At 43.2% G+C, this 13,180-nt stretch overlaps 1 protein-coding gene across 1 annotated transcript in view; it reads right to left on the reverse strand.

Moving 5' to 3' along the window:
* The window catches only part of LOC106566735 (cadherin-4), a 512,548-nt gene that overhangs the window by 45,770 nt on the left and 453,598 nt on the right, over positions 1–13,180 (reverse strand). Inside the window, exons 9-10 of the mRNA XM_014135075.2 lie at positions 10,962–11,099; positions 2,934–3,119 (exon numbers count right to left, since the gene is read on the reverse strand). Coding sequence (XP_013990550.1) covers positions 2,934–3,119; positions 10,962–11,099 — 324 coding nt within the window. The remainder of the gene's footprint in view (positions 1–2,933; positions 3,120–10,961; positions 11,100–13,180) is intronic.

Here is a 13,180-nt window from a genome sequence, read left to right on the forward strand (position 1 = left end):
TGTTCTTCAGTTTGAGAGAGATATTCTGGGAGAAGGTTCGTGTCTCCTTCCTCTGTACATTAAAAAAACTGTTAAAAACTGTATAACACAATAGTGTCTTTGGAAAACTGGTTCATATATCCCAAAGCCAATAGCAAATGTGACTATGTATATATTTATGTCGCCGTTAATGTATTTAAAGCCTATTACGGCAAGTTAACCAAGTATTTGCTGGCTTGGCTAGCCATGTTAACAAAGCGCTAACTAGCACTGTAACATGCTGACCAAACCGGACGTGCACCTGTATGCGCATGTTGATTTTGTACCCCCACACCAGACACGATCAGGACACGCAGGTTGAAATATCAAAACAAACTCTGAACCAACTATATTAATTTGAGGACAGGTTGAAAAGCATTAAACATTTATGGCAATTTAGCTAGTTAACAACATTGGGTTGTTATTTTACGTGAAATGCACAAGCTCTACAATTAATCCACAGGTAAAACAAATTCCTTTCTCGTCATCTCTCCTCCTTCCTCAAGCTTCCTCAGGTTTTTTACTTCTTTGGACCTTATATGGCGGTTGGAAACCAACTTCACCGTGCATTATTACAACCAGCTGGAGTGTGGACGTCAGTTCATCTTTCAATCACCCACGTGGTTATATGCTCCTAAACACCAATGAGGAGATGGGAGAGGCCAAACTTGCAGCACGTTGAGCGTCACACCTATTTCTATTTTAGCACCTGGCCACACAGACGCTCGCGAGCAGTGTGGTTGCAATGATTGAATAACATGTACGTATGTGTAAAAAAAATTGCCGCACGCACTGCGAGCGGTGTGGTCAGCATTTAAGTCAGTGCACTGTAATGTCACGCTCGCTATTGCTAGCAGGTGATTTATTGAAATATGAAGTGAATGTTTTTTCCTACTACCTTTAAAAGGTTTATATAAAAAGGCTTGTACTTGTGCTCTGTATTTATGGATTGATGTCAGTGCCAATGACTGGAACGAATTACAAAAATCGCTGAAGTTGGAGACTTATATCTCTCTCACTAACTTTAAGCATCAGCTATCTGAGCAGTTTACCGATCGCTGCAGCTGTACACATCCCATCTGTAAATAGCCCATGCAACTACCTACCTCATCCCCATATTGTTTTTAGTTACTTTTTTTGCTCTTTTGCACACCAGTATTTCTACTTGCACATCATCATCTGCACATCTATCACTCCAGTGTTAATTTGCTAAATTGTAATTACTTCGCTACTATGGCCTATTTATTGCCTTACCTCCTTACGCCATTTGCACACACTGTATATAGACTTTTTCTATTGTGTTATTGACTGTGTGTTTATTCCATGTGTAACTCTGTGTTGTTGTTTGTGTCGCACTGTTTTGCTTTATCTTGGCCAGGTTGCAGTTGTAAATGAGAACTTGTTCTCAACTGGCCTACCTGGTTAAATAAAGGTGAAATAAATAAATAATTTAAAAAAACTTCACATTGAGGGCATGTATCATTACTGTTGCTCCTATCTAAAATATATCTTGTGTCTTGCCTAACCAGTGAATGTGTGGCTGTGACCATCCTGTCAATGCCTGTCAGCACTGTTTGATATCTTTTACTGCAGATAAAAAACAAGTCAACCTGAAGTGTGGGTGGCTATATAAACCAGGCGCACAAGTTTGTGTCAAGAACTGCAACGCTGCTGGATTCTTTCTCGCTCAACAGTCTCCCATGTGTCTTGCGAATGGTCCACCACCCAAAGGACATCCAGCCAACATGACACAACTGTGGGAAGCATTGGAGTCAACGTGTGCCAGCATCCCTGTGGAACGCTTTCAACACCTTGTAAGGTCTATGCCCCAGCGATTTGAAGCTGCTCTGAGGGCAAAAAGCAGGAGGATGTGCAACTCAATATTAGAAAGGTGTCCTTAATGTTTTGTCCACTCAGTGTAGATCTGACATGCAACACATAATTGATGAATGGGATAACAACACTGTCTGTACTACCTCAACCTCAACCTTGGTGAAGATGTGTGTTTTTAAAATAGATATGATAAATTCTAGGTGAGAACTGGAGAATATCAGATTTCATACTGTAGCTGCGGATTAGAAATATAATTTGTCACTATTCAAACACTACCTGCCATTCAATATGCAATGTTTATGTTTTTGTAGAAAGGTCAAACACATTTTGGTCTACTTTCCTACATGTACATCTCTGAAGAACAGCTTTTAGCCAATCTGCTTCATACAAAACTCTCCACAGTAGTTCTAGTGAGAGCGTCTACCATTGAAAACTGGTCACTTTAATAATGTTTACATAGTGTTTGTTGTACTGAAATTGTTTCTGTAGTTAGAAACATATTAGATTAGCATTCCTGCAGCATTATTTTGTTGAAATGTTATTTGATCTCTAAGAAATTAAAATAGTTGATTACTCACTTTTTACAGTGTATGTACGTACATACTGTTTTCTCTACGTAGCTCATCCTATATACTGTAACTTCTGCTGTACATACCCTTTCCTACTTATACTGTATATTGTCCATACTGTCTATACACACCACGGATCTATATTCAGGACTATGACATTGCTTGAGTTAAATGCTAAAATGTAATCTACGTATACCCCAGAAGTAATTATTTATCATGAGAGGACCATAAACAATAACTAATAATGCTGCATACTCCAAGAAAGTGTAAAATTTCACCATGCTGGTAAAAATAGTTGTAAATTGCTGAGGTGTCGCCACTTTTGAGGGCTCAAGCTCTTCTTGTTTCTTCTTTTATATTTAATTGTATTTATTATTTTACTGTTAGACACTTACTGCACTGCTGGAACTAGAAACATACGCATTTCACTGTACCTGCATTAACATCTGCTAATCTGTGAACGCGACAAATAAACTTTGATTAGATATGTTTTGGTTGGTCGCAGGGCCTTACCTTCACCACGGTAACCATGCCGTCATTGGTGTGTGGGTCGGTGATGATGGTGAAGTGACCTATGGGGTCACCACTGATGATCCTGTATACAGCGTTCCAGTTGGGCGAGCGTGGCTGGTCGCGGTCAATCACGGTCAGGTTGGCAACCGCAACATTGATCCGGTTCTCTGGAACCTCCCCCGAAAACTGTGAGGGGAAAGAAAAAGGGAGAGAGAGATTAGAGGAAGTTAGAGGAAATCTTCTCCTTTGTAGGCAGTCAAATGGCTTAGTTATCATGTCACTCCACAAAGTACTCCAGAGCATTAAACTAACTAAACACCCAACTGTCCTCTGCCTCCACGTTCTGACTTGTTCTGAAGAATTTTTGTTGTTGCGCCCTCCTACTCCCATCTTTGGTGAGAACAGAGTATTCTTTCTTTCTGTTCTTCTAAGAGACTGAGGGAGGGAGAGAGAGAGCAAGGGATGGAGGGAGAGAAAAGGCCTGATTTTGGGAGGGCTCAAGCAGCAGTGTGCATGTGTTTGTGCCTCTTTCTGAGTGGGTTTTAGAGGTTCTCTCGCAGCAGAAACGTGCTTTGTCCTGATAAGACCACACAGCAGAAGAGTGAGCTGCTGCCTGTCATGCATCTGTCTGTAATGGTTGGGAACTGATCACAGCTCTACAGCCGTTACAAGGTCAGGGGACTCTCGCTGTATGCCTGGACCGTACACAATAACAACATTAGCCATCTTACCTACCCCTGACCCCCCAGATACCCCCTAACAACCTTACCTCCGCCCCTATCCACCCCATCACCAGCACTAGCAGAGGGGCACGGGGGAACAGGCCGGCATGGTTTCTGCGTCTTTCTTCATCTCGTCATAGCAACAGGCGTGTAGTACAGCTATAGCGCCGCCACACAGTCACCGTGTCGTCATGGGTAACAGGCATGGAGGAGCTGTTGAGCCTCTTATGGTGAGTGTGGGATATCAAAGAGTAAAGCCCCGGCCTAAACACTCCCAACAGACTATAATACCCTGCCATGCCCTCACAGAGACACAGAGACACACAGAGACCCAGCACACAGACACAGGCAGATTAGGGAGCTGTGGCAAGAGGGTTGTCTATAGAGAACCAATGACATTCTTAAGGAAACAGAGGGGTGGTCCTGTTGGTCTGCTAGGATTGGATAAAGAGGCAGCGTGTGTGGGTACACTCTTAACTAAGTCTGCTTTGCCGCTGCTATCGGCTAGGCCAGGGTATACTCCATACTAATTTGAGAAAATGTATCTCTGTAATAGGGACATGTAGGGACCATATATAACCACACTAAGGCAGGGGGGTGTACGGGAGGCAGGGGCGGTGTAGTGGAGGCAGGGGCGGTGTAGGGGAGGCAGGGGGAGGTGTAGTGGAGGCAGGCGGAGGTGTAGGTGGAGGTGTAAGGGAGGCTGGGGGAGGTGTAAGGGAGGCAGAGAGAGGTGTATGGACGGCAGGGGGAGATGTAGGGGGAGGTGTAAGGGAGGCAAGGGGAGGTGTACGGGAAGCAGGGGGATGTGTATGGGAGGCAGGGGGAGGTGTAGGGGAGGCAGGGGAGATGTAGGGGAGGCAGGGGGAGGTGTAGGTGGAGGCAGGCGGAGGTGTAGGTGGAGGTGTAAGGGAGGCAGGGGGAGGTGTAAGGGAGGCAGGGGAGGTGTATGGACGGCAGGGGGAGATGTAGGGGGAGGTGTAAGGGAGGCAGGGGAGGTGTACGGGAGGCAGGGGGATGTGTATGGGAGGCAGGGGGAGGTGTAGGGGAGGCAGGGGAGATGTAGGGGAGGCTGGGGGAGGTGTAGGTGGAGGCAGGGGGAGGTGTAGGGGAGGTGTAGGGGAGGCAGGGGAGGTGTAGGGGGAGGAGTAGGGGAGGCAGGGGGAGGTGTACGGGAGGCAGGGGGAGGTGTAGGGGAGGCTGGGGGAGGTATAGGGAGAAGTAGGGAGAGGTAGGGGGAGGCGGGGAGAGGCAGAGGGAGAGAGGGTGGTGGCAGGGTGATTCATCATGGGGCTCAGGTGATGTAAGGATGAGGCAGGAGAACAAGAAGCAGGCAAAGCTGGTGTTCCTACTGGCTGCGGTTATTCCTCACTACTGAGCATGGGGTACACACACATGCATGCACACACGCACGCACACAAACACGTCTACTTTTTTCTAAAACTCACAGGAATAAACTACACACCAATACACACACACAAAAGCTGTGTTCGAATACCCATACTAACGTACTGTATAGCACATACAGTGGGGCAAAAAAGTATTTAGTCAGCCACCAATTGTGCAAGTTCTCCCACTTAAAAAGATGAGAGAGGCCTGTAATTTTCATCATAGGTACACTTCAACTATGACAGACAAAATGAGAAAAAAAATCCAGAAAATCACATTGTAGGATTTCTAATGAATTTATTTGCAAATTATGGTGGAAAATAAGTATTTGGTCAATAACAAAAGTTTATCTCAATACTTTGTTATATACCCTTTGTTGGCAATGACACAGGTCAAACGTTTTCTGTAAGTCTTCACAAGGTTTTCACACACTGTTGCTGTTATTTTGGCCCATTCCTCCATGCAGATCTCCTCTAGAGCAGTGATGTTTTGGGGCTGTCGCTGGGCAACACAGACTTTCAACTCCCTCCAAAGATTTTCTATGGGGTTGAGATCTGGAGACTGGCTAGGCCACTCCAGGACCTTGAAATGCTTCTTACGAAGCCACTCCTTCGTTGCCCGGGCGGTGTGTTTGGGATCATTGTCATGCTGAAAGACCCAGCCACGTTTCATCTTCAATGCTTTTGCTGATGGAAGGAGGTTTTCACTCAAAATCTCACGATACATGGCCCCATTCATTCTTTCCTTTACACGGATCAGTTGTCCTGGTCCCTTTGCAGAAAAACAGCCCCAAAGCATGATGTTTCCACCCCCATGCTTCATAGTAGGTATGGTGTTCTTTGGATGCAACTCAGCATTCTTTGTCCTCCAAACACGACGAGTTGAGTTTTACCAAAAAGTTATATTTTGGTTTCATCTGACCATATGACATTCTCCCAATCCTCTTCTGGATCATCCAAATGCTCTCTATCAAACTTCAGACGGGCCTGGACATGTACTGGCTTAAGCAGGGGGACACGTCTGGCACTGCAGGATTTGAGTCCCTGGCGGCGTAGTGTGTTACTGATGGTAGGCTTTGTTACTTTGGTCCCAGCTCTCTGCAGGTCATTCACTAGGTCCCCCCGTGTGGTTCTGGGATTTTTGCTCACCGTTCTTGTGATCATTTTGACCTCACGGGGTGAGATCTTGCGTGGAGCCCCAGATCGAGGGAGATTATCAGTGGTCTTGTATGTCTTCCATTTCCTAATAATTGCTCCCACAGTTGATTTCTTCAAACCAAGCTGCTTACCTATTGCAGATAGGTGGTGCAGGTCTACAATTTTGTTTCTGGTGTCCTTTGACAGCTCTTTGGTCTTGGCCATAGTGGAGTTTGGAGTGTGACTGTTTGAGGTTGTGGACAGGTGTCTTTTATACTGAAAGCAAGTTCAAACAGGTGCCATTAATACAGGTAACGAGTGGAGGACAGAGGAGCCTCTTAAAGAAGAAGTTACAGGTCTGTGAGAGCCAGAAATCTTGCTTGTTTGTAGGTGACCAAATACTTATTTTTCACCATAATTTGCAAATAAATTCATTAAAAATCCTACAATGTGATTTTCTGGATTTTTTTTCCTCATTTTGTCTGTCATAGTTGACGTGTACCTATGATGAAAATTGCAGGCCTCTCTCATCTTTTTAAGTGGGAGAACTTGCACAATTGGTGGCTGACTAAATACTTTTTTGCCCCACTGTAATTATTAATGAGTATATACTACATACTATAAGTTCATTTTAGTATACTGTAAACAAATGGTATCCTTTCAGTTGATGGTACTAGCGCTTCGCCTGTCTCCCGGAAGTTGATGCTGTTGCTATGCAACTTCTGGCTAGCTTGTTAGCGTAACAACTTACTAGCTAGACATCTTACGACTTCATTAACAATGTCCATTGAGAATGCACAATGACCATCCCACTTAGCTATGCTAAGAATGACGTGAATAATCAAGTCAATAAACTTTGGGTAGTTAGTTAGATAGCATATAGTTAATATACTGGCAAGTTCGATGTATTAGTAGCCAACTAATGTTATGTGGCTAGCTAACATACCGGTACATACTGCTGTAATGATATGCTATGCGGTTCGTAAGAATAGCGTAGCTAACAAATTGTCAGCCAACATAACGTATATCGTAACTTATTTGAAAAGTCATTACTTTATTACATTGCTCAACATTTTCTTAACATTTGTCATAATTAGTTAAAGCAATGAATTTGTATCTGCTCTCATTGGACTTTGGCAGCATATTTTCCACCATTTTCTTCAAATCTGAAAACGTTGTGAAGTCACGCCCATTTTCTGAAGAATTGCATTATGGGCCCTTAAAGCACGGAAATAGTGTCCACTGCTTGTATACTTCGTATTTTGGGCGAATGTAGTTCGACATCCGGGAACTTTTAGCATATTAATTATATCCATACTTTGACCAATAAACATACTACATACTCAATTTACGTCACAAATAGTATGATCAGTGCGGTTAGTATGAGTATTCGAACACAGCAATACTCTATTACAGATAATCACACAAACAGACAAACACATCCACTTTGAAACACACACAAACTCCACCCACTGCCTGTCTGCCCACCTTGAAAAATAGGCCAGCCTCTGATAGGCCTGATGAAATATTAATCTCAAACATTAAAGAGAAATTCCCCAAACGTTCTATTTCTGCGACGCTTTGATAGATTTACTGCAAACCCTAAATATTTGCATAATGGCCTGCGTTGTCGACAAAATTGATTTTATGTAGCCTACTGGTGAACTGAATGATTTATAGAGGGAGCTTGTAAAAAGTGCTCTGCTCATCGTGGTTCCAAGACCTTTACTTTGCAAAATAACAGGGCCAATCATCATCAATATCAGCCAGAACATTTATTTAGCTACCCCCAACTGTGCTGGATGATTGAAATGCACTTTAATCCACACAAATACAGTGGATGAGACTCTATCCGTTACAAACTTCTATCATCATTACGCTACCACAACTGTAGCATCCTAATGCAGTAAAAAAGGGTCTGATTTAAAATGGGACTGACTGTGTGTGTATGTTCTCCGAATGGACATGGCATAGCTAGAATAGTACATCATATCTAATACTGTAGCTCCTTAGTCGCTTCTTACCTACCACGCTCTCTTCACTCTCTTCTCCTTTAACCCACCGACAGAGGAAGACAGTGAATATCTCTTTGAGCATGGTGAAGTTATTAATTACACTTTGGATGCTGTATCAATACACCCAGTCACTACAAAGATACAGGCCTCCTTCCTAACTCAGTTGCTAACTCAGATGTTTTCACCATGAGGCCAATTGTAACTTGAAAACAGTTACAGAGTTTAATGGCTGTGATAGGAAAAAACTTAGGATGGAACAACAATGTACTGTAGTTACTCCACAATACTAACCTAGTTGACAGAGTAAAAATAAGGATGCCTGTACAGAATACAAATATTCCAAAACATGCATCATGTTTGCAATAAGGCATTAAAGTAAAACTGCAAAGAATGTGGCAAAGAAATGTACTTTATGTCCTGAGTACCACTCTTCATATTTTAAAGCATGGTGGTAGCTTCATTATGTTATGGGAATGCATCTCATTGGCAAGGACTAGGGAGTTTATGATAAAAAGACTAGAGCTAAGCACAAGCAAAATCCTAGGGAAAACCTGGTTCAGTCTGCTTTCCACCAGACACTGAGAGACAAATTCACCTTTCAGCAGGACAATAACCTAAAACAACAGGCCAAAAATACAGTGCACTGGAGTTGCTTACCAAGACGACATTGAATGTTCCTGAGTAGCCTAGTTAGAGTTTTGACTTAAATCGGCTTGAAAATCTACAGAAAGACTTGAAAATAGCTGTCTAGTATTGATCAACAACCAACTTGACGGAGCTTGAAGAAGTACAAAAATAATAAGATGCAAATATTGTACAATCCATGTGTGCAAAGCTCTTAGAGACTTACCCAGAAAGACTTACAGTTGTAATAGCTGCCAATGGTGATTCTTACATGTATTGATATTTTAGTGTTTAATTTTTATAAATGTTTTACAATTGTTCAAAATTTTTCCACTTTAACAATACAGTCAAGTTTGTGTAGATCGTTGACAAAATGTTTTAATTAAATCCATTTTAATCCCATTTTGTAACACAACAAAATGTGGAAAAAGTCAAGGGGTGAGAATAGAGTACTTTCTGAAGACACTGTATGTGTGAAGCATCATAATCTATACTGTTAGGTCATCTTTCTGATGTCCCTTTCTTTCCTCTCACTTCTGTCTCTTACCTTTCTTATATCCCTGTCTTCCCTGCTCTCTCCCCATCTCCCTCTCTCTTGCTAAATGTCCTTCGTTCCTCCCCTTCTTCCTCACCTCTCAGTGCTCTCCTAATGATTGTACCGTGAAGCTCTTCACCTGAATAAGCTGTTTCCTGTTGCACTGGAGCGCTGATAAACAGCTGAATTAATCAGCTCAGATCACCCCCTGGGCCACCGGAGGGCTCAGCACGCCTTAATGACTGACACAGGGTTAATGAGACAGACTCTCTCTCTCTCACACACACACACACACACACACACACACACACACACACACACACACACACACACACACACACACACACACACACACACGACTACACATTCTCAAGGGCCTGTCCCCAAATTTTACAACAATCTCAGATCAACGCTAAAGCTTCTCTCTCTCTCTCTTTCTCTCTTTCCCACCTCACCTTCTCTAGCTGATGGGGTGTGAGAGGGATATTTCATTGTGTTTGCCACATAAGGCATATAAGTTAACTCATATACAAACTATTACCACCTGCACTGTGTTGTACCTGTCACACATACCCAGGACCCAGATTCCAATTCAGCTCATGTCCTGACATATCTTTGCTTACAACCATAAGATGAGTTATCTTCTTAATTGCTTACACATAAATAACTTAAAAGGTCTGAAGTATACCCCTCCTCTGCTATACACACCCTCACACGCTCCAACAAAGTAACACAGAATCATTGCTCCCTATACACCATTGTGTCAAGCACCTCGCTGTAGAAATTAGTGCCAGAAAATCCCCTTACTTACTGTTTCCTCTCAGCTAACCCTCCATTACTCTTTTAGCCATCCTACCCATTCCAGCCATCTGGATAACAAATAACTTTTGGAGTTTTCTCAGTTCCCAACTATCAGGAATACTGCTTCTACTCCTTGCCTCCCCCCACCTCCCACCTCCACCCCTCCTCACCCCACCCCACCTCCCCTATCCCTGCATCCCTCCCTTCACCCTCCACACATTTACTATGTCTGACAGCATAGTGCCTCCAGGGTACGACTGTGTGTGTGTCTGTCTCTTTGGTGTGTGCGTGTGCATGCACTTTTTGAGACCAGGCTTGGTTAAGAGGTACTCATCACTGCTGGGGGAACTATAACAATCAACATTCCCCGGGTAACCAGAAGATGTATGGATATGTTGGCAGCAATGTGTGCTAGTCTCCATGCCGTTTGATCACACACTTCATTCTTTACTTTGATTTGGTCTTGTGCCTCCAGGAATGACCTTTTCTTTTATATACGTTAAGGATCATCCTCATAACCATTATCACCACTATTATCATATATAGGTCTACTTGCTATTGTTTTCTGGGTGATGAAAGCTGAAGATTGGGCATTTATATCACTCAGGTCAGGTGTGTGTGCTTTCTCTGAGATGATGCAAGGGCTGTGTTTCACCCCTTCCCCTCTCCCGCTCTCCTCATCCCTCTCATCTTCTACCCTTCTCCCTGACTTCCACTCCTCCATCTCCCATACCTTCCCCATCTTGCCCCTTCCCTTTCCCTCCCCCTCCATGTTCCTCTCCTCTCTCTCTCCTCCATCCACTCACAGTTCTGGAGGTGAGCTCGGGTGGATTGTCATTGATATCTGTGACAGAGATGATGGCGGTGGCCGTGTTGGACAGGCCAAAGTTTAGGTTGCCCTCCATGTCCGTGGCCTGGACGATGATGCTGTACTGGGACACTTTCTACAAGACAAACACACAGAGAGAAGAATATAAACAGTTAAGCAGAGCAACCAGTGATCAAACATACACAGAGTCAAACAAAGCACTCAATGGTCAAATACACCGAGTGTACAAAACATTAGGGACTCTTTCCATGACATAGACTGACCAGGTGAATCCAGGTGAAATCTATGATCCCTTATTGATGTCACTTGTTAAATCCTCTTCAATCAGTGTAGAGGAAGTTAAGGAGACAGTTTAAATAATACATTTTAAGCCTTGAGACAATTGACACATTAATTGTGTATGTGTGCCATTCACAGGGTGAATGAGCAAGACAAAAGATTTAAGTGCCTTTGAATGGGGTATGGTAGTAGGTGCCAGGCAAACCAGTTTGAGTGTGACAAGAACTGCAACGCTGCTGGGTTTCCTGTGTGTATCAAGAATGGTCCACCACCTAAAGGAAATCCAGCCAACTTGACGCAACTGTGGGAAGCATTGGAGTCAACATCGGCCAGCATCCCTGTGGAACGCTGGACACCTTGTAGAGTCCATGTCCCGACGAATTGAGGCGGTTCTTAGGGCAATAGGGGATGGTGCAACTCAATATTAGGAAGTTGTTCCTAATGTTTTGTGTACTCAATGTATAAACAATTGCATAATGAGTACAAGGAGGTCAATGTATAATTTTCTTTAGGTTGTGCAGAAACAATAATCCATTTTACACACCAGACATTTTGTCTCTCTCTCACACACGTTAGGTTGCCTCTACACCCATGGTTCTCTCCTCAGCAACAAACCTTGAGCCTGGTGACAGCTTTGCCAGTGTGGGCTGGTCTGTCTGTCTGTCTGTCTGTCTGACGTAATTAGAAGCAAAGGGATTCGTTTATCCCCTCCCCTGGCTGTCCCCTCCCCTGTTCTTCCTACTCTACACCTTACACCTGTACCTTAGCCCCTATCCCGGGCCCCATCACTCACCTTAATGGGAGCCCAGGCACTTTGAAAAGGAACACTGTGGTGAAATGGTTCTTGGAGCTGTGTGTAGGGCTGTGCCGGTCATGACATTTTGTCAGCTGGTAATTGTCAAGCAAATTACTGCAGGTCTCACGGTAATTGACCGTTAATTAGCATAAACACGTTTAGCATCTCCTGGCTTCCACACATACTGTAGCCTACAAGCCACTGATGCGGACCTTTGGAACATCTCCATTTTAGAAAGTCTAATGTAATCCATCTACACCATCACAATAAATCCATTATATATTTAGACAGGTCTAAAGAAATATGATATGAAGAAAATGTAGTCTATTTCGGATGGACAGAATAGCAAACTCTGAGTTGTCCTTATGTTAGGCCCTGATATGGCTACACTAGTTAATTTAGCAGACAAGATTTGCTTAGAATTCTGTGGCAATCTTTTAAATTATTTGATATAATGAAGAACACAATTGAACACAGCTTAATAAAATAGAAAGGATATTTTCTTCAAACGTTTTCAAAGAAAGTGCACACGTGGCTATTCTGTGTTGAGCGGTTAACAACAAAACTGATCCTCCTATATGCTTAATTTAGAGTTATTTATGCAACTTTATTTGTGATACAAACGTTGGGCTATATGTTTTGATGTTTAATACATTCTACGGCTGCATGATGGAACTCCAATGATGATTTGAAAAAAGTTGCAAGCTGCACACATTTTATCAGTCTCTAATTCACAATTTGACGAGCACTTGATAATATCCTCACCAGGCCTCAAATTTCCCGGCAGCATCCCCCTTGTGTGGCCATAATGCACCCTAAAAAAATCCATGCCTTTTGTGGCCAAAGTGGCCATTGTGCCCTTGGGTTGAATATAATAAACAAATTATAATTCCCTTCTCCCGTCTGCGGTGCTCCGAAGCACCTCTCACTCACATGGCTCTCTCAGATGTAGCCAATGCCCGTCACGTGATCAGGTCCTTTTCACAGGTATTTCACCTAAGAATTAGGCTACAAGTGAATGAAATCAAATCAAATTTTATTGGTCACATACACATATTTGGCAGATGTTATTGCGGGTGTAGCAAAATGCTTGTGTTCCTAGCTCCAACAGTGCAGTAGTA

The sequence above is a fragment of the Salmo salar genome, chromosome ssa13, assembly GCF_905237065.1.
Source record: "Salmo salar chromosome ssa13, Ssal_v3.1, whole genome shotgun sequence".
In the NCBI taxonomy this organism is placed as follows: Eukaryota; Metazoa; Chordata; class Actinopteri; order Salmoniformes; family Salmonidae; genus Salmo; species Salmo salar.